We start from the raw sequence: 21,321 nt of genomic DNA, 5'->3' as shown, positions 1-21,321 counted from the left end.
AAAAATATGTTCTAGAAAGTGTTTCTGGTAAAAAAAAAAAAAAAGGCTTTGTATGCCTTTGTTAGTGTGAACTAACTTTGTTAGTGTGAACTGAGTAACTTAAGGGTGATTTCCTACGAGCTCTTCTCCACCTCTATTACTTTTTTTTTTCCCTTTGTTTTTCCCCACTTCACTTGTCTTTTGTTTGTCTCAGTCTTCGTTTTCCTAGTTTAACATGCTTTTCAAAAACTTAGGCCACAACTGTTTCCCTCTCTCCTTTTCAAGGCTTCCCCACTCAAAGTGATTTAGGGACTGTCATGCCCCAAATATTTATTACCTCTCAGAGAGAGACCCAGGAGGAGATAAATGGTATACACTAGTGGCTCTCAAACAGGGGTGATTTGGTAACGTCTGGAGACATTACTAGTTGTCACAGGGGGAGGGTGCCGCCAGCATCTAATGGATAGAGGCCAGAGATGCCACTAAACACCCTACAATGCACAGAATAACTCCCAACAACAAAAAATTACCTGACCAAAAATGTTAATAGCACTGCTGTTGAGAAACTTAGCTAAGCACAGGTATCAGCAGCTGAGTACTACTGAGGAAGCAGTGCAGCCTCCTTAGGGATGCAGATTTTGAAGGTGGTAAAGTGGCAGCCACTGGGATCAGATTCTCTGAACTTGGATCCCCAGGTTCTCTGTTTTTGCTGGCTGTATCATTTTGGACTAATCAATGCCATGAAAACACAATTTCCTCATCTGGAAAGAAAGGTTAAGGAAGTATCATTCTCAATAAGCTGTAAGCTCCTTGGAGGCAGGGACCTAATTTCACCTGCCATGCTTAGTTTAGGGACTAGTACCCAAGGGAGAGTACTAAATATTTGTGGATTGTCTCACACAGTTGTTTTGAGGCCTAAAGCAGAGAACATATATTAAGTGACATGAAGCACAGTGAGGAGAAAAGCAGCCCGATAGTGGGAGCTGGGCTGGCACTATCAGCTAGGATGTGCTGCCGTGTTGAATGTAAACAATTTCACAGAACACCAGGAGGGACCAAGACAAAAACAAAACCACTCCATAATCATGTCTGAATACAAACAAAAAAGAACACTGGCCCAATCACAAAAATGACCAAATATCCCCCCCATCCTGGCTAACATGAGGGACTGTTGCTTCTTAACCAATCATAGCTTTAGCCTCTCTTGGTTCTTCTCCTTTTTAGATAAGAATTATTAAAATACCCCATCATAGAATTACCTCCAACTAACAGCATCCAATGCAGAGAGTAGGACTGATTCCTTGAACCCTCCCCCAAATCACCTAACACCAGCCCAAATCCTGTAAATTCTTTCCAGCACCCTCTTCCTGAGATGGCCCGCGCTTCCTCAAGGTGTGCCTTCCTCCCTTGCAAGGAGACTGACGCCCAACTTTGTTCAGCTACAGGGGTGTTCTTGGTGGTCTCTGGCTGGACGACACTGACAATGTGGGGGCCCCTTAAAGGGAAGCAGCTGTTATTATGCCTCAAGGGAAACTGCACGATGCCCCCATCGCGTTCAAGCAGAGACTTCGTAAACGAGTATTTTGAGGCTTCCCGACATATTGCCTCTTGCCAGGCCGTTTCTCTTCAGGGAACGTCTCTCCTCAGTCTACAGGGAAGAGGCTTTTGGTTTCTGACTTCCCAAGTTGAAATTCAGCATATTAGGTTAAATTTCTCATGAAGTACAACCCCTTAGTGAGGTGCGCGCCTCTAGCTCCAACGGTGAGTTCCTCAAACGCCAGAACACCCCAAAGGGGTAGGTAACGTGGAGATAGCGACAGGGAAACAAAAGCCCCACGTCGTCATATTACTCTGTTACCTACCGCCCCAACCCAGGAGAAATGGCCCCGAATTCACTCCACACGCAGCGCAACACAGCGCAGACGCTCTACTCTGCGAAAAACTGAGGCAAGAGCGGCGACCAGCAAAACTGAACTTCCCCCGTCGGCTTCCTCAGACGTCGCGCACGCGCACGGGTCGCTGGGCCGCCCCCGAGGGTTTGCCCGCCTCTTCTAGGTGGACTACAAGTCCCGGCTTGCAGGGCGCGGCGGCGTCGCCTGGTAACTCGCGCCAGACGGAGCACGCTCGGTCGGCTCCTCCGCGCGCCTGCGCCCTGACGGGCTCTGCGCAGGCGCATTTCCAACGCTCGAGAGGAGAGGGCGGGGTGTCGTTCCCTTTCGCTGATGCAAGAACCTAGTGCGGTGGTGGGAGAGCTGTTGGCAGGAGCCGCGCTGCCGCTGGGGCCTGGGGCTTACCCGTCCGACTTTCCGTCCTGCCGATCCCGCTCGAGCCGCAGCCATGTCCGGGGACGAGGTGAGGGCACGACCCTGGCGCTAGGGCTAAGAACTGAGGCGGGGAGCCGAACCCACCCCACTTGGGAGACCGGGCCTGCGGCCTAGCGGCCGGCCGCCGCCATGTGGGGCAGCCGGGCCTAGGCAGCCCGGAGCGGGGGAGCCGGCGAGGACTCCGGAGCGCGGGCTTGGCCGCACCCCACTCTCCTCAGGGCGGCGGCGCTGAGGCCGGCGTCCTCCCGTGGCCGGCGTTTCCGGAATGGAGAGCACGTTGAGCCGCCCTTCCAGAAGGGGGCCCGAATGACTGGTTAATGCTCCAACCCGACGAGACTGGGGCTGGCGACCCCTGCATTCCTTTAGATGTGACACCGCAGCTCCACCTCTCCTCGGCGGGCGCCGGGCTGCCGAGAGGAGCCTCCCTCGGCTCCGGTAGGGCGCCTTCGATAGAAACTTTGCAGGCTGGGGTGCCCTGGCTGATATCCCTCCTCGTTCTCATCTCGAGCGTTATTTCTTAAAAAGACCAGGGGGTGAGGGAAATAGGCGAGAGCAAAAGACCCTTCAGCCTCGAAAAGTGACTAACCTCGGAAAGTTTTCGGGCGGGAGTCCCTGAGGCTGCCTTAGCGCAGAGCTCGCGGCGACGCTGGCTGGATCTTTTTCCACCGTCGTACTCGAACCTCAGCAAATTTCCTCAAATCCCTTCTGACCAGATTTACCCCGCTTCATGTAAAACCAAACAGCTTAAAATGAAATTTGATTTTTAAGTGCTATCAGTAGGTATTGATTAACACGGACGGGGGGAGCTACCGCTTACCGGCCGGCTCTGCCCACCGGGAAAAAACTCTTGAATTCATAAGTCACATCTGTAAAAACTTCGAGTGCTTGGCCTGTAGGGCCTTGGAGAGATGGAAGAGGGAGAAATCGAGGCTTTGTCGAGCGTTGGCTTTTGAGGTAGGCCCTGAACGATGTTTAGAGTTTCCTCAAGTAGTGGAAAGGCCTGATCACAGGGCAAGGAAGTGTGCTCACAGAAAGTAGAATATTCTCCAATTTGATTAGAGTTAATCCCTTAAAACGTAGGTAGTGGCTAGTTCATGGAGGGATTGGAAGACCAAATTAAGGAATTTGGATTTTATTCTGGAGGAGACGCCAGCGTCTCAGTTGATGCTCACAACCACCTTGTAAGATAGGTATTAGCATTATGCCCATTTTAAAGATGAGAAAAGTGAGGCTTAGAGAGTTGTATAATGCCCATGATCAAATAGGAAGTGAGCCAGTGGTAGAATTCCAGGTCCGTGGAATACTGCCTTCATCTGGGTGACTAAGAGGCTTGCTCTCTTAGGAGAGAAACTGAATCTGAAGGAGGTAGGTGGCTCTTGCTTGGAGGTCATGGAAGACATTGCTCTGGGCTACTGTAAAAAAGTTGTGAGAGTGGCTGTGTTGCATGCTTGTTTTGTTTCTACCCATTTTCTAAGCTTTTCATAACCTTTAACAAAGTACCTATGTAGTGCACGGTACTGTGGGGTGCTACTCTGCGTGGTTTCTATGGTAAAATGTTCACAAGTGTCGTGAGGGAGTAAGAAATCTACCACTAGTTGCTACAGGAGGTAGAGATAGAGCCATCTACATAGTGATTTGGGGAGCTGGAGGATTTGGTTTTAGCAGTTGGATCAGTTTTTGAAGGAAGTGGAATATGAAAGCATTACTGAAGGGTGAACAGGATTGTGTCAAGCAGGGATGGCAGAACCAACATGCCAGCAGAGGACTTGGGAAGCCAATAAAGTATTAAGCAGCTTGGCATTTCTCAGGTCTACCAGTCTGACTTCATTTTATAGACAGGAAACTAGGGCCCAGGGAGGTTAACTTGCCCAAGATCACATAGCAAGTTAGTGGTACCAGAACTCCAGCCTTAGGCTTCCACCCTAAAGGTATGTACAGGTTCCAGTTCCTCTGGTGCTGTGGACTAGATAAGTATTCTTAGGCCACTCCTTAACTCCTGACTACTTTACACACTTGTAAGGATCAACATGGAAATGATTTTTTTTTTTCCAGGAAGATTAGCCCTGAGCTAACTACTGCCAATCCTCCTCTTTTTGCTGAGGAAGACTGGCCCTGAGCTAACATCTGTGCCCATCTTCCTCTGCTTTATAACTGGAACACCTGCCACAGCATAGCTTTTGCCAAGCGGTGCCATGTCCACACCCAGGATCCGAACTGGCGAACCCCGGGCCGCCAAGAAGTGGAACATGCGAACTTAACCGCTGCGCCACAGGCCCAGCCCAATAGAAATTATTTAGAAACTGCCAGGGACTCCACAGAGTGGAAGTAGACATGTCTAGTGGACAGGATAGAGTTAAATAACATACTATTAAAAAATCTTTTTTTTCATATTTCCTTGTTTTTTTTCTTTAAACAGCTTATTAATGTATAATTGACAAAAAGTAAACTGCACACATTTATTTTTAAATCTGGTAATTAAGCCAGAAACTCACCAAAACATAACCTCTTTTCACTTAGTGGAACCATGACCTTTAAAAACCAGTATTCTAAGGGCTGGCCTGGTGGCGTAAGTGGTTAAGTTTGCGTGTTCTGCTTCAACCGCCCAGGGTTTACAGGTTTGGATCCCAGGTGGGGACCCAGCACTGCTCCTCAAGTCACACTGTGGCAGCATCCCACATAAAATAGAGGAAGATTGGCACAGATGTTAGCTCAGTGACAATCTTCCTCACACACACACAGTATCCTAGAAATATGAGTGCCCCCTAGTAAGGAAAAACCCCCTAATCTGCAGGCATTTATTATTTTTTCAGACCACTTTTTAAAGTGCTGTCAGTAGCTAAGATTATTGCTTATTACTAGGCCCTATTTACAAGGTGTCTGAACATTGGGTTTTCATACAACGTAGTAAGGTGTTTTACAAAAGAATGTTTAAACTAAAAAAGTTTCTGATTAAAGATGGAATATGTGTTGTATGAAGTTTACAAAACACAGAAGAATACAAAGAGAAATAAAAATCTCCCAGACTCCTATCACCCAGAGATGACAACACTTAGCATTTGTCATGTTCACCTTGCTTCTCTGGGTTCCTTTTTAACTCACACCTGCCTTCTGGGTGTGGTGTGGCCATAAAGTTAGCGTCTTGGGTAAGGTTTGGTGGATGGAAGTAGGCCTCCAATTTGATGAAGCACTTAGGCTATAGTCAGGATGATTTTTGCTGGTATCCCTTTTCCTGACCTCCAACCCAACCCAACATGGGAACTTGAAAATGGAAAACTGCTTTTGAAGGCTTTGTTTTGGACTTAAAGAAAAAAAAAATAGCTCAAGAGATTCTGTGGTTTTTCCACAAGTGCACTGTCAGCAACTATTTGCTTCTCAAATCCAAACTAGTCTCATAAACAGAACATTTGGAATGTGGTAATTTGTCAGATATGAAAGTCTTTAAAAAACACTTTTTTTTAGTCAAGACTGATATGGCCTTGTGGTTTGCAGGAGGTCTGCTTTGGGCATTGCTTTGGGATCCCTGGTTTCCTTATTTTTAAATGCTACTTTGCCGTGTGGTATGAATAAAATGAGGCAATGAGTATATGTCTTAAAGATCCAGAGACAGTAATTGAGAGAGTTGTTAATTATTTCAGTGTATAATTCCTGCATATTTATTATCCTTTACAAGGTTACAACCAAACTGTTTCCCTGGAGACCTAAATATGAATGTTTTTCAAAGGATAAGAAGCAATTGTGAGGTTGTCCTCTGATTTCAGGATCTCTCCCATCTTTGGTTTGTCTTGCTAAATGTTAGTTAAAAGATCATTAATATTCCAGGGAACTTGATATTGAAAAAAATACAATAAATGAATTGTAAGCCCTACGAGAAAACCAAACATAGTAACTGGAGTGCTGTCTGTCCTTTTGTCAAATCTCCATATTTCAGGAAGGAGGATGAACTGTAGATACCTCCCTGGAACAGATTGCAACACTCCATGTAGGATGACCCAAGGATCAGTAGGTCAGGAGTGGGGAACTCCTTTCTCCTGGCTCTTCTGTCCTCTTCAGTTTGCCAAATTATGTTCTTCAGACTGACTGCATTTCAGAATTATTCATTTATACAATTAAATTCTTGTTAAGGTAGGAGAGGATAACTTTGAAATGAGGCTATATCAATTTCCAGAATGTCTTGCAGATCCCTCTCTATTGGGTGAGACGATAACTACCGTACTTTGTTACGGACCGTGGTTTGGTTTCAGTGTAGCTCAGTTTCCGTAATGTAGTTGGGACATAAAGAAATTTAAGTGAATTAGAATCAATTTAGGGAATTTTTTTGAGAGTTTCATGATATGTCTTAGAAATTGTCACTTCGAGTTGATGAAATTCTGTGATAGGAATCAAGAGATACTGTGCTTTTGTGAACTGTGAAGTATTATATAAATTATGATAATTGCTAATGTTTATTGAGTATTTTTGTGCCAGGCACTGTGCCAGGTGTTTTATATTTATTTCCCCATTTAATTCTCGCAGTAACTTTGTGAGGTTTGGTTTTGGTTCTGCTACTGATCTCCATTTATGGAGAGGGGAAGAACTTATCTAGGGTAACACAAGTAAGACCCAGAGCTAGGATTTGAATTCAATCAGTTGAGCTCCAGACCTGTGCTTTTAAACACTTCACCACACTGTCATAGCAGATCATTGGGCAAAATGCTAAATTTAAGCGTGGTAGAATTTGGACAAAGAGTGCTAAAGGTCTTAGAGAAAAAAAATACTTGGGATTTGAATCCAGGTCTGTTCGAGTTCTTGCTGTTTCTACTCTGCTAGCATCTGCCCTATACGTTGTTTAAACTGTTATATCTAAAATAACTTTACCTGTATTTTTCTGCAAGTGATCAGTACAAACAGATAGTCTACAAGTTATAAATTAGTTTTTCACTTATTCTCTAGTGGACACTAGATAAAAATAACCCAGAAAAACTTTTAATGTTCCAGAAACAAAAAGCAGAGTAAAAGGTTGTATAGAAGTTTCTCTTACTCAGATAGAGATTTGCTGTATGCAGGGTTGCAGATGGATTTCCTTAAAGGTTTATCTGAACTTCAAGGTAAGATTTAAAAAAAAAAATTTTTATCAGGTCAAGTCTCCTGGTGTGGCAACCCCAAGTTGCCAACCTTAAATAAAACATGTGTAACATACCTAGGCATTGATTTTTCTCATCCATAAAGTGAGGGGTGTAGCATGGATTGTTGCTAAGGTCCCTCCCCTAAACTCTGTGATTCATTCATAAAGTCTCCAAATTTGTTCATGAAACTAAAAGTGAAGTTGCTGTCTTGTGATAGTTTACAAATTGAAAGGCATGTGCACATGTTTCAGGATCACTCCCCTGCTATGTTTAATACTATAAGGAAGGTTAGATGGACTTTTTTGTGTGTGTAAAATCCTTTTTAGTACTTTAATTCATCAAATACTCTTTTAAGAGTATGCCTTTTGAGGGTACAGCATATTTGGAATGTGAATATCATTAAAAACAATAACTTGGTCCACTTTTCTTTTTTATTTTCTTTTAAGCAGATGATTTTTGATCCTACTATGAGCAAGAAGAAAAAGAAGAAGAAGAAGCCTTTTATGTTAGATGAGGAAGGGGATGCCCAGACAGAAGAAACCCAGCCCTCAGAAACAAAAGAAGTGGAGCCAGAGCCAACTGAGGACAAAGATGTAGAAGCTGACGAAGAGGACAGTAGGAAAAAAGGTGAGTGGTAGACGTGAGAGAGTCACTGTTGTCCTGGGAGGCCTGGTTCTCTTCCCTTGATGTTTTGGATTTTATTAGTACAGTGGCCTCTCAGCCTGATAAGGCTGTTCTAGTGAAGTTGAGGTAGTGAATAATCTGTGTGCGCTAGACCTTACCAGATTTCCAGGGAATTTCCCACTGAATCCACAAGTGGCAGAGATGACAAAACCTCATCGTTCCAGGTCTGGTTTTCCTGTCTAACCTGTAAAGTCTCTTCTCCAGTTTTAATGGCGATTGTATTTGAATGTAGACAGAAAGAAATAGAGCCAAGATAAGCAGTTTTGTGTCTTAGCAAGTCTGAAAGTATATAGAAGAGATTAAATTTATAGCCTAAAATGTTTGGGATTGGACATCAATGATAGTTATTTACCCTTGTGCTTAGACATCATTTGCCTAGTAGAAATAAATGATTCAGTAAACATAGTTTATGTCTGTTGAATGTAAGATGCTATGCTGAGGATAGAGAGAGCTGACATTCATTGAGCATCTACTGTGTCCTAAGCATCTTGTACATGTTTAAAACAAGCTTGGAAAGCTAAATATTCTTGTAATAAGACAAAATGAATTCGTAAATAGCTCCTCGAAAAACTTTGTAGCAGAGGGATCCTAAAATATTCCTAGTGTATAACAAATAGAAAACTTATTGAACAGAACCCATTATCACTCACTAATGGTGGATAAAATTTCATTTTATGCGTATCGTAGCGTTATGTTAATGAAGTGAGGGGGCCAGCCCCATGGCCAAGTGGTTAGGTTTGCGTGCTATGCTTTGGCAGCCTAGGGTTCACTGGTTTGGATCCAGGGCACAGACCTACACACTGGTCATCAAGCCATGCTGTCATGACATACTACGTGGAAGAACTAGAATGACTTATAGCCAGGATATACAACTATGTACTGGGGCTTCAGGGAGGGGGGAAAAAAAAGGAAGGTTGGCAACAGATGTTAGCTCAGGGCCAATCTTCCTCACCAAAAAAAAAAAAGAAAGAAAGAAAGAAGTGGTGAAGTACTTTATAAGGCCTTTTGTTGATTGATTCAGTACTATAGTGAATTAGGCACTAGGATTAGGTGAAAAAGGCATAGCCCCTTAGTATCTAGTAGGGAGACAGATAAGCAAGCCAAGAAGTACCTCTGGTCGAGTGACAGAAGGTATTATGGAAGCATCTAGCGGACACCTAACCCAATTGGGGGAAGGGAAGGATAAGCTTAGAGAAGGCTTCTTGGTAGAAGTAACTTCTAACCAAGATCCTCTGAGATGAAGTAAGAGCTATATGGGAGAGCCATGGATATGCTTGCTTGGAGGTAGAGACCACACACACTGCACTAAGAAGTGGAAGTACATAGTTCACTTGGGCTGGAACCAGGGATTAAGGTATGAGAGATGGGAGGGTAGGCAGAAGTGAAGAGGTAAAGCTAGAGAGTCTTGGAAATTGTGTTAGAACCCTGACTTTGTCTTCTGAACACTAAAGCCTGATATGGTCAGATTACTAAATGACTATTCCCAACCTGGTCCCCTAACCAGATTTTTCCTACAAAGTTTTGAGTTGACTTGCCTTTACGTTTTTCAGAGCCATAACCTTTATGGTTGTGGAAGGACTGCTGTACTAATTAATATCAAGTCTCTTTATTCTGGTGGCTTGATTACTTAAGCGGTAATTAAACCAGCTGAAACATTGGTTTAACTCAAAATTTGATGCTTTGCCTTCTGCTATTTGTTGTTAATAATAGATAATCTCAATTATGTCTTTTTTAGATGCTTCTGATGATCTAGATGACTTGAACTTCTTTAATCAGAAGAAAAAGAAGAAAAAAACAAAAAAGATATTTGATATTGATGAAGCTGAAGAAGGTGTAAAGGTAGTATTGCTTTCTTATTGAAGGTAAAATTTAACCTCTTGAAAGGTTGCTCACGGCTGATGTTTCTTCCTCTGTGTCTCATCTCTTCCTAGCCTTGCTTTTGTTGTTAAGTACTTAATCACCACTGTGAAGGTCATTTTCTTGGGATTGTGTCTGATGAGGTATCTTAAAGGGATTATGGTTCAAAGGAATGTAAATTTAAGTTTTACACATTGTATTGTGTGCCATTAAAATGATTATAAAATGCCCCTTGTCATTAACCACACTGAGATTGACTCAGGAGAGAAATTTCTGTAAATGAGAAATCCTGTGGAGTAAATATGCCTGTGGTTTCTTCTGTAAAACTTGTAGTAGTGTGTTGAAGATACACAAACTTATGTGTTTACCTCTGAACAGCAAAGAATGAACCCCAGCCCCTGGTGGCTGGTGATCTTCCGATCTGTGGGAGAACCAGAGCACTCCGGCTGGTTTTGTGGAGTTCTCTGATCTTATAGGGACTTGAGGCCCTGTGATTGTCTTATTACAGGCTCAGTTTCCAATACAAATATCTCAAAATTCGTCTGAACCAAGGAGTAGATAGATGGGTGAGTAGGTAGGTAAATAGGAGGATAGATGGAAGGAGCTGAAAGTCTCTTCTTCCCTCACTTAGAGCTACCATTTTAAAGACCCTATCCAGGCATCTTAAGCAGAGCTTACATATCTATCTGTAAAACCTAGGATAATAGCAATTTTATGTATACACAGAAAGACAAAGAATAAGAGTGAGAACACACATACACATGCACTAAGTGTCTCATTTTGTGCCCTCTGCTCAAATTTTTCTTTGGTAATTAGTTTGCTCAAACTCAAGTAAATAAGGTACATCCTGCATGTAGCAGGAAATGTATACAGTAATTCATTGAGTTTTGGAAACTGTCACAATTTGATGACTTGGTTAACTCAGCTGATATGTATTGGTGATTACAGTGAATCAGGCATTGTGTGCTAATTGCTAGGGTAGTGAAATAAATAATATATTTTCCCTGTTTTCAGGGGTTATTTTAATTCAGGGATAATTTTCAGTCCTTTAGAACGAGATGATTTTATCTGGATTTGTCTTATTCTCTGTTTGGGGATTTTCTTCTCTCCCTTCTATTACAGGGAAATTGAGAAAGAGAAATGCTCAGATTATACTGAACAAATGAGGTCTAAATATCCTGAATAACAAGGTGACATGTAAAGATGTGCCACAGAGAGTCTTGTTTGGCAAAGTTTTGTTGGTTAGCTCCTTTAGTAGCTTTGTCCTGAAGAGTCACTTAGAAGCTCTACTTTTTTAAGGGCTTGGATACTTTTTTTTCTGCTATTGAAGTTATAACATAAAAAGTGGTTACAAGTATCCTCATCAGCCAAAGCATGGACATTAAGTTGAAGCTGAAGCTTTCTTAAGATCTTGGGTTACTCCCACCTGAATTTTGAGACCATCACAGCTTTTGAAAAATCTTGAAAAACACTTCATGCTATTCTCTGCCTTTTACCAGGTCTTAGCCTCAGTTTAGAAGTAGAGCTTACTCGGGTAAAATAAATAAAAGTGTAAGACTAGAAGCTGGCTGGTGTGTGCTAGTTTATATTCAGCATAGCTGAATTTCTCATTTATTGACTGTTGTCTTACAAACTAGGTTAGTATTTGATTTCTTGTTTTGTGTTATCTAGCTAATACACGTGGGCTGATTGGTCTCTGATGGCCATGTGTGGCACTAAGACTACAAAGCTGGATGTGAGATTTCAAGGCTGAGCTTCATTTACTCCCGGCTATTAAACTTTTCTGTTGATAGATTTCTGACATTACTGTAGCCATTGTCAGAGTAGTTCAGGATGTAGGCACACAAAAATAGACATTGAGAGATAATGTTGACAGCACAGTTCAGGGCAGGGAGCTGGATAAGCTGGTGAAAGGAGGGAAAGGTTAGAAGGCCGGAGACTGAGACTGGCCCTTTCTGCTCTTCTGGGGTGTTTATGACTCATTTCTAGGCTGTGATATGCCCTAGTTACGTCAATGACTATAGCAACTAATCTTGGAATCAAGCTTTACCTCCTCTCCGTCCATTCATCATGTGACCCTAATTCTTCATGGGTTCTGCCTTTTCCCTCTTTCATGATGTCATCTATTGAAGTGATGCCCAAAGACTTCTTCACAGTCTGGTGCCAGGCTGACCATGGTATGATGAAAAATAAACATTTGGTCTTTGTTCCCAGTTCCTGGCACACAGCTCCTAAGACCCTTGTAATCTCTGGAGTGATAAAAATATCTTTTTTTTTTTTTTAGATTTTATTTTTTTCCTTTTTCTCCCCAAAGCCCCCCCGGTACATAGTTGTGTATTCTTCGTTGTGGGTCCTTCTAGTTGTGGTATGTGGGACGCTGCCTCAGCGTGGTTTGATGAGCAGTGCCATGTCCGCGCCCAGGATTCGAACCAACGAAACACTGGGCCGCCTGCAGCAGAGCGCGCGACCTTAACCACTCAGCCATGGGGCCAGCCCCTGATAAAAATATCTTTTGAGATGACTGGTGGCTGGGAGCTCCTGGATAGCTGCAGGATAGGAGCTGGTCATCAGAAAGATCAAGCCATGATTAAAGGATTGAAACTCTTCTCCCCACTCGCGTTAAATCAGTTAAATCAATGATGATTTAATCAATCACAGCTACACAATGAAACCTCCATTAAAACCCCTAAATGAGGGAGTTTGGAGAATTTCAGGGTTGGTGAACACTTGAGGGTGTTGGGAGAGTGGTACACTAACCCTCCTCCCCCTCCTTTTGTTGCTCTGTGTATTTCTTCTATTTGACTGTTCCTGTGTTGTATCCTTTATATAAACCAGTAAAAGTTTAAAGAGCTTTCCTGAGTTCTGTGAGTCATTCTAGCAAATTATCAAACCTGGGAGTAGGTTGGGGGGAACCTCTGAATTTGTAGCCAAGTTGGATATAAGTGAGGGTAACTTGGGAACCCTACACTTATGACTGGTTTCTGAAGTGAGGACAGTCTTGTGGGACTGAGCTTTTAAACCTGTGGAGTCTGTCACTGACTCCGAGTAGTGTCAGGATTAAATTCAGTTGTAGGTCACCTAGTTAGTGTTGGACAGTTAGAGAATTGGTGTGGAAAAACACAACGTATTTGGTGTCAGGAGGAAAAAAACTCTCCCATTGACTGCATCAGAGTACTCAGAAACTTCTTTAAAATGCTCCTGAACCACCTTCTTGCTAAAGATTGTCAATCAGAAGATTTAAGAATCTTTTAAAGTTTCCCAGATGATTCTGACAGTGGCCTGGTTTGGAAACATGGACAGTGATTATAATGAGATCCCAAAGTTGATGGATAAAAGAAAGGAGAAAATCCCACAGAAGTGTGTAGAAGAATTTCCGGTTTAAATGACAGAGACTCTCTGAGCCAGGCTGGCTCACCTGTGAGAGACATTTCATATCTGTAACTTCAGTTTTGAATATTTGATTTTTTTTCCCTCGAAAATGATGTCCCCATCCATGTCATTTAAATAAAAATATATAGTCCTAGTATCAAAACGTTGAGACTCTCATCTTAATTTCTTAGGATCTTAAGATTGAAAGTGATGTTCAAGAACCAGCTGAACCAGAGGATGACCTTGACATTATGCTTGGCAATAAAAAGAAGAAAAAGAAGAATGTCAAGTTCCCAGATGAGGATGAAATACTAGAGAAAGACGAAGGTAATGGGGCTCCGCAGTCTTGTTTCTAGGTTGCTCATGTCTTTGGCCTAATCTCTTTGATGGGTGGGTTCCTTTTTTATTTTTTTTACCTCTCTTTCCAATACTTGATTGTGAAAGCTAAAAGGAAATAGTATCTAACTTGATAATGACAGTTAAACATTTCACGGGGTAAGAATTTGACAGTTGTGATTATGTTAAAAACATGCTGATTCAGGCTATTGGGAAAATTACTATAACTGAATTTTAAATGTTAAAAAAAATTTTTTAATGTTCTATTAAAACTGTTGTTTTTATTAGTTTCTAAGTGCTGTAGGATCTTTCGAGAACTTTAGTGTAGTCAGCAGATGGGTTTTTATGGATGTGGATGTTTCCGAAGTGCTTCAAAACAGTTGGACCTTTTTTTCCCTAATTATCCCAATGCATTATTTCATCTTGTGTTTGTTAAATCAAGAAACAGTTCAGTATGTCTGTATTATCACGAATTCCTAATTAGAGAAGTCTCTATTAAGGGTTGTTTATGAAAGTCATAACATCCCTGTCTTTAAGGAATAAGGAGTTGTTTGTGGGCCTTGATGCCTTTATGCTTGAGGCTGTTGCAATTGCAGTTGTGGGAGAGAAGTCAAATGTCTTTGAAGCTTTCATTTCTCTTGATCTGCCTCTCCCTCCTCCCGCTTTTTGTTACTGTATCAGGGCCTACCCCTCATTCTTACAGTCTTTGTTATCTGTAGCTTTAGAAGATGAAGACAGCAAAAAAGATGATGGTATCTCATTTAGTAACCAGACAGGACCTGCTTGGGCAGGCTCAGAAAGAGACTACACATATGAGGAGGTAAGACAGATTCTATTATGAAAAGGGGCTAAGTTGTTCAGTAGAACTCAAAGAAAATCAGGATAAATGTTCCCTGAATTGGAGGGACCATTGAAGTACAGATTGATGGTGACACAGACCCAGAGAGGTCACACAGCCAGTGCACAGCATTGCCTGATGCCCACCTATGGGGCAGACTGCCCAGAGTGGGGTAATCATTATAGTGCACATTGTTCCATCTGAATCTGTGAACTTCTGAGGACATGAAACCCACTGGAATCAGGGGGAGGGGGGCCGTGGAGAGAGGGAGTGGCTAATATGGGGCCAGGATATCCTATTTGCTCGTTTGGGCTTTCCTGAATCTTACTTTTCCATGTATCATATAGTTTCCCATAGAAACAGCAGAATTAGTAGGGGCTCATTCATTCATTTAACTTTGAAGAAGGAATTGCTGAGCATCCATAATGGACCAGAGCCTTGTTGAGGATTGAGCCCTGCTCTCAAGGAACTCCCAGAACGTGTAGTGATATGTGTGTATATTTAGTAAAAAGTGAAGTTGGCTTAAAGCTAAAGCAGAGTGACTCAAGTGGGAACTTTATACTCCTGCAGTTAGTAAGAATGTACATGAATACTACTTTATCTCTGTAGCTACTGAATCGAGTGTTCAACATCATGAGGGAAAAGAATCCAGATATGGTTGCTGGAGAGAAAAGGAAATTTGTCATGAAACCTCCACAGGTCGTCCGAGTAGGAACCAAGAAAACTTCTTTTGTCAACTTTACAGATATCTGTAAACTGTAAGTTTGTTCATGGAGAGTCTCCATCCCAAATACTAGATTCTCAGTAGAGTAAATGTTAAATGTCCTTATTGTGAACTTTATTGCAGGTAGAAAGAGAGAATGCACAGGTCTCAGGGTTGGATTGAGGGAGGTCAGAGTTTAAGTCTGTCACTTCTTTGCGTTCATACCTCTCAGGGCTTGTTTTATCAGGCATCCAGAGGTGAGAGAAGCCAACTCATGCTGACCCATGAGAGTGGATCCTAACTAGATCGAGAGAAGAGTGAGGAGGCTGGTGTAGTCCTCACACAGAGCCTGGGGAGCCCAGAGACGGGGGATAGCTCATCAGGCAGGGGTGGGCATGCCAAGCAAGTGCAACCAGTGAGCCCTGGGAAAACAGCTAATTTGGCATGCCTCTTCCTTGGATGGTCATTGCCAGGACACAATCAATGAGATTTTAGCTTTCTTTTCAAGATTGCACCTGAGCTAACAACTGTTGCCAATCTTCTTTTTTTTTTCTCCCCAAATCCCCCAGTACATAGTTGTTTATTTTAGTTGTGGGTCCTTCTAGTTGTGGCATGTGGGACGCCGCCTCAGCATGGCCTGATGAACAGCGCCATGTCCACACCCAGGATCTGAACTGGCAAAACCCTGGGCTGCCAAAGTGGAGCATGTGAACTTAACCACTCCGCCATGGGGTCGGCCCCTTAGCTTTCTTAATTACTATCACATTCCATGTGTGTCTCAACCCAGGTCACTGTCTGGGCCTGGCTCTTGGAGATCCTCAGCTACAGCTTTTCTAGCAGGTTCCTTAGGGCAACTGACCTTATTTACTGTTGGTTCTTCAGTTTTATAAGTGATACACGGATGTTGCACATAAAAGGGAAATCAATCAAAAAAGGAGAACCAGTAAAAATTCCACCACCTGGAAATAACCATTGTTTTCATTGCTTATAGGCAATTAAGAATGTTTACATTTTATTTTGCTGAAGATAACAGTAGTATATGCTTGTTATAGAAAAATTAGAAAATACAGACATGCTAAGAAAATGAGAAATCATCTGTAAGTCCACCATTAAGAGATAGGTAATCATCATTTAATATTTTTATGTTTAGCTAGTTTTATACATATAAATATTTTAAAATAAATTGGTATCATACTAGTTTTTAACTCTTTTTCTCTTAGTATATCATGAAACTTTTACCCATCTCATTAAATAGTCTTCATAAATGTTTTTAGTAACTGCACAACATATTCTAACAGTTCCTTACTTGGACATGGTTGCTCCCAGGTTTTCATTATCACAGGCAAAGCTTCAAGGAACATCTTGGTACATGTATCTTGGCAATAACTCAGAATAGAGCCTTAGGGCAGAAATTCCCAAAATGAAATTGCTGAGTCAAAAGGAATAGATATTTTTGTGGCAAACATTGGTAAATTGCTTTCCAACAAGCTTGTACCAATTTATACTCCCACTAGCAATGTAGGAGCTTACCTGTTTTATTATATTTTCCCCAATCCTCACTCATTACATTTTGGGAAAAAATAATGGTTTTTAAAATTGTAATAGCGGTATCTCATTATTGGAACAAGTTCAGACAGTGCCACGTGAGTAGAATTAAAAAGTGAAAATATTGAATGGCATTGCTCTGTATTTGTTTTTTTCACTTTATATGTGTACTTCTTTTTTGTGTGTGTAGAGACTTGTTTTGTTCTAAAAGCAGGATAGAATGGAAATTTATTTAACACTCCCCAGTTAGTGGATATTTAAGCTGTTTTCAATCTTTCTGCTGTTGTGCTACCATGAATTACTTCTAGGTTTTTTTTTTTTTCTAATGAAAAATTTCAAACAGGAAACAGGGATTAGCACAACAAACACCCAAGGAGCCAATTGCCTGGGTTTGGTGTATTTTGACCTTTTAACAGATTTGCTTCAGATCTTTTTACTTCTTTAAAAAGAGGGTTTTACAGTTACAACCAAGGCCATCTGTGTGTCTCTTTCTGATCTCTTCACCTTCCTTCCCAGAAAATGTTATCCTCTTGTTTACCTTTCCTGTCCTTGTTTCTAGACGTTTACTCAGATTTATGTATTTATAAATAACATGCAGGATTATTTTATGAGCTTTAAAATGTAAATAAATGGTATCATATATGTCTTTATTTCAGAGTTTGATGACCTATGCACTAAAATTCACCTAAAAGCTGAGTAATCATAGATTAAAACTGAATAGGATGGTTTTTTGAGTTTGGTTAGGTTTCCATGAAAGATAAGGTTTATATATTCCACTTTCTTTTTAGATTACATCGTCAGCCCAAACATCTCCTTGCATTTTTATTGGCTGAATTGGGGACAAGGTAAGAAACTATATTCGCATTTATATACAGTATTATTGGACATTTTATAAGAACTTCTCTTAACTTGAAAAGGATTTGTAATATGCTTAGAAGAAAACATTCACCTGATTATCAAGAACTTTTAGGCCAGTGAAGGAGAGAAATCAGTTCATTTCTATGGGAGAGCTTGGTTACTTGGGAACAGGGAACAGAGTTAGCAGTGGCTCATCTGACAGGCCTGCTCGTGTACCAAAATGAGTACCACGGCACTTCCATGTTTAGAGTTTCCTGTCATTAATTAGAGTCCTTGGGTCTTTTTATGGAGCAAATATTAGATTTCAGAGAAAACCATTTTTTTTTAGGTCAGAATTTGTTTTTTAAATGGTTAATAGGCTGTTGATGGAATACAGCTTTAAGTTGGTGAGTGGCACAGGAGAAACATTGAAACAGGGATCCCTAATTAAATAGTTACTTTCCTATCTTCATGAAGGCACACTGAGTCAGTCCATACCCATTCAGGGAGTCCAGGATCCCATGAAACCCATCCCAATGAGTTTGACCATAAGTGCTAGGAAGCCGAATGTCCCTTTAAAAATAAGTAATGTAGACTTAGGGCCTAATGGTGATGACTAACACATATTGTGTACCAGACACTGTGCCAACCACTTTTGGGTACCATCTCAATCTTTACAACAGTTCTGAGCTCTTAGTAGAAACTAACATTACTGGGTCAGCCTGGTGGCGCAGCGGTCAAGTGCGAACTTTCTGCTTCGGCAGCCCAGGCTCCGCCAGTTCGGATCCTGGGTGCGGACATGGCACCACTCATCAAGCCATGCTGTGGCAGGCGTCCCACATATAAAAAGTAGAAATGGGCACGGATGTTAGCTGAGGGCCATTCTTCCTCAGCAAAAAGAGGAGGATTGGCAGCAGTTAGCTCAGGGCTGATCTTCCTCAAAAAAAAAAAAAAAAAAGTAAAGATCCTGGAATTTGGTTCTTTACAGGAAAAAATAATAATGGAAATTTTTTTTTCTTTCACAGTGGTTCTATAGATGGTAATAACCAACTTGTAATCAAAGGAAGATTCCAACAGAAACAGATAGAAAATGTTTTGAGAAGATATATCAGTAAGTGTATAATTTAATTTTAACACATGACTGAAGTGTTCTCATCAGGCTGCGGTATTTTGAGGCGAGCCATTGGTTTGTAATGAAGCTGGAAAAGATGAAGAGGCCTTAAAAGATGAAGATGAGGGAAAATGATAGTGAAGCAGGAAGGTGGCTCTTGGTGGCTGATTAGGGGTGCAGGGAGAGGGGTTTGGATTTCATAAGAAGGCCCAGCTGATCGAGGCTGTTGGTTGGTTCCAGGCCTGGTTCCAGGCCGAAGGCTAAGTCAGCGAAATCTATCTCTATTCAGGCCCGGCCCACCTTTGTTATCTTCCTAATCACTTAAAATTTGCAAGTCTGTTCCACTTAGAAAAGCTAGTAGGTTCTCTGAGTGGCTTTCCTGTAGACAGAACCAGGAGTAGGCATCTGGCAAGTGTCCTTGCCTCCTTGGACATTTGGAGTCTTTCTTCAACCCATGATTTAGTACCTGAAGCATCACAGCAGACAGTTTCTGTTTTCCTACACCTGGAATTGCTAAGTTTAGCTAAGCTTCCCTGGTCTGGGTGCCAGCCTGGGCCTGTGGAGTTCAGGGCAGAAGAAGAGTTTCAGAGGGAAGAAACCTCTGGCTCACTGTGGCCACCAGGTAATTCTGTATGTTGCTTTTCCTGCAGAGGAATATGTCACCTGTCACACGTGCCGATCACCAGACACAATCCTGCAAAAGGACACCCGACTCTATTTCTTACAGTGTGAAACTTGTCATTCTCGATGCTCAGTTGCCAGCATCAAAACCGGCTTCCAGGCTGTCACGGGCAAGCGAGCACAGCTCCGTGCCAAAGCTAACTAATTTGCTAATCACCACTGATTTTTCAAAGTGTGTTGTGGAGATTTCGCTGGACAGGTTTACCATCAGAGTGGATATACCATTGTATTAAAATCAAGATAGCAAAGCTGCCAAGTTCTTTGGTGTGTGGCTGGTTGGTCTGAAATCCTTGCAAGATGCCGATGCTCAAGCTGTTGACATACTCATTGCCTACTTTAACAACTGTCAGAGAAACATGATGGGGTAAGGCAGTGCTTTTTTAAAATCGTTCATAGACTTCTGTAAAATGCAAGATAAATTAAAGTTATTATAACAGTGATTCTTTCAATTTGTTTTGTCCTTCAGTTTTCTTTTCTATAAAAATTGTGCTTAATGAATTCAGCAAAACAGTTCGTGCCTGAGCTCTAGTGAGGTCTCTGTATCCTTATCCTGAGAAACTGGACATTGGCAGGCGCTTCACCTAGGCAGTCATTTTCCTTCTCAGCTTCTCTTGAGATACATAAAGTAGACACAGGTTCACATGACGGGTGGTTGGAGCAAGAGATCTGGGAGGACAGCCTGTTTTCAGTGTCTGGGGAACGACTGCATAGATTTGAATTCTTTTCATTATGTGAGGATTGTTGCTACTACCTCACTGCCAAGTCTGCCAGCTATTACATGAGGGAAGACAAGGTGCTAGGTACCCTCTCTCCTTCGAATTTTCTTCCTTATTGGCCACTAAGAGAATCTTAGAAACATAGCCTCTAGGAGTGTCGTGTAACTGGCACTAAGAAAAACCCTAATTGGGCATCTGTTGGCAAGGAAGCAATGTGGCATGTGCAGTACAGAGAAGTCTTCTGAGTCCACATTGTGATGCTAGAGGAAGCATCATTCTTTTTCCTCCCCAACTTGTGTTTTAGGTTTGAAAAAGGCCCACCGCAAATGCTTTTCTATTTTCTGTATTAAAGTAGCTTTTGAATGTGACCATGAAACCAAGAGGTGATGCTGCCTGTGTGGTGCTTCTGGGTGCCTCCAGTTCTGCCTTCTGAAGAAGGGTATTTCTCCATTGAGCACAGGGGGAAAGATCTTATGTGTCTACTGTGATCTGCCTTGCACGCACTTCTTGAGAATAAGGGCATAGTGCTGCTCCTCACTTCCTTGTTGCCAGACTAAGTGGCCCAGGAGCAGTCACTCAGCCCTGAATGTCTTAACTATGTTGTTTTTAATCACTGTGACCCTTAATTTTGAGGTACAGGCCAAGTGTTGTAAAGCACCTTGGCCATGAAGCAGTGGAGAGAGCAGAGCATTCCCTTTAACTCAGTAGGTCCTGAGGAGACCACACACTGGCTAAGCTGCCACCACTGCCCTGATGAACTCAACTGCTGTTTATGATGCCATCTTCCGTCTTTTGTATCCACACCCACACAATTCCCAATGTTGGATGTTACTGCGTGAATAAAGCAAGGATCAGTGCCTCTTGTGTAATTAACTTTCCATTGCTTTTGCGTGTATGTATGTGTATTTCATTCATTTCTTTACTTCAGTGGGACCCCTTAGGGGAAGACACAGGACTTTACAGTTTGGTGACAGGTTGGCATACAGTTATGTTGGCAATTTCAACCCCAGTTTTTAACTTCATTCTCAAAACAGATTCTCTGGACTGCTCCTGACCCTTTAAGATAGTTCCAGTTGAGGTATTTGGTTAAAATTGGATTGACTCTATATCAAACCCATTCAAAATAATGAGTTGCCCTAGGTTACCCATTCCCAGTAGCATCACTCTTCTGTCTCTACTACCTCACACTAACCACAGCTCGGCTGGAAGGAACCTTCTATAGAGTGACAAAGCAAAGGC

At 42.0% G+C, this 21,321-nt stretch overlaps 1 protein-coding gene across 2 annotated transcripts; it reads left to right on the top strand.

Moving 5' to 3' along the window:
- The first annotated feature begins 2,177 nt into the window (after positions 1-2,177).
- EIF2S2 (eukaryotic translation initiation factor 2 subunit beta) lies at positions 2,178-19,806 on the top strand. Of its 2 annotated transcripts, none has more exons than XM_046678279.1 (9): positions 2,178-2,331; positions 7,855-8,032; positions 9,825-9,928; positions 13,507-13,642; positions 14,371-14,471; positions 15,099-15,247; positions 17,526-17,582; positions 18,600-18,685; positions 19,336-19,806. In XM_046678279.1, exons 1-9 carry the CDS (start codon positions 2,317-2,319, stop codon positions 19,509-19,511), a joined length of 1,002 nt encoding a protein of 333 aa, XP_046534235.1. In that variant the 5' UTR covers positions 2,178-2,316; the 3' UTR covers positions 19,512-19,806. The 2 variants fall into 2 exon arrangements, with proteins under 2 accessions (XP_046534235.1, XP_046534234.1); XM_046678278.1 differs by having other exon boundaries at positions 2,180-2,331; positions 7,852-8,032.
- The last annotated feature ends 1,515 nt before the right edge of the window (positions 19,807-21,321 follow it).

This window comes from Equus quagga, chromosome 12 (genome assembly GCF_021613505.1).
Source record: "Equus quagga isolate Etosha38 chromosome 12, UCLA_HA_Equagga_1.0, whole genome shotgun sequence".
NCBI lineage: Eukaryota > Metazoa > Chordata > Mammalia > Perissodactyla > Equidae > Equus > Equus quagga.
Note: the sequence above shows the minus strand (reverse complement) of the source record. Positions and strands in the feature narration are given on the sequence as shown.

Coding starts and splice junctions, on each gene's coding strand:
- EIF2S2 (XM_046678278.1), top strand. Junction 14,472..15,098: donor GAGACTACACATATGAGGAG/GTAAGACAGATT, acceptor TTATCTCTGTAG/CTACTGAATCGAGTGTTCAA. Junction 15,248..17,525: donor TTTACAGATATCTGTAAACT/GTAAGTTTGTTC, acceptor CTTTCTTTTTAG/ATTACATCGTCAGCCCAAAC.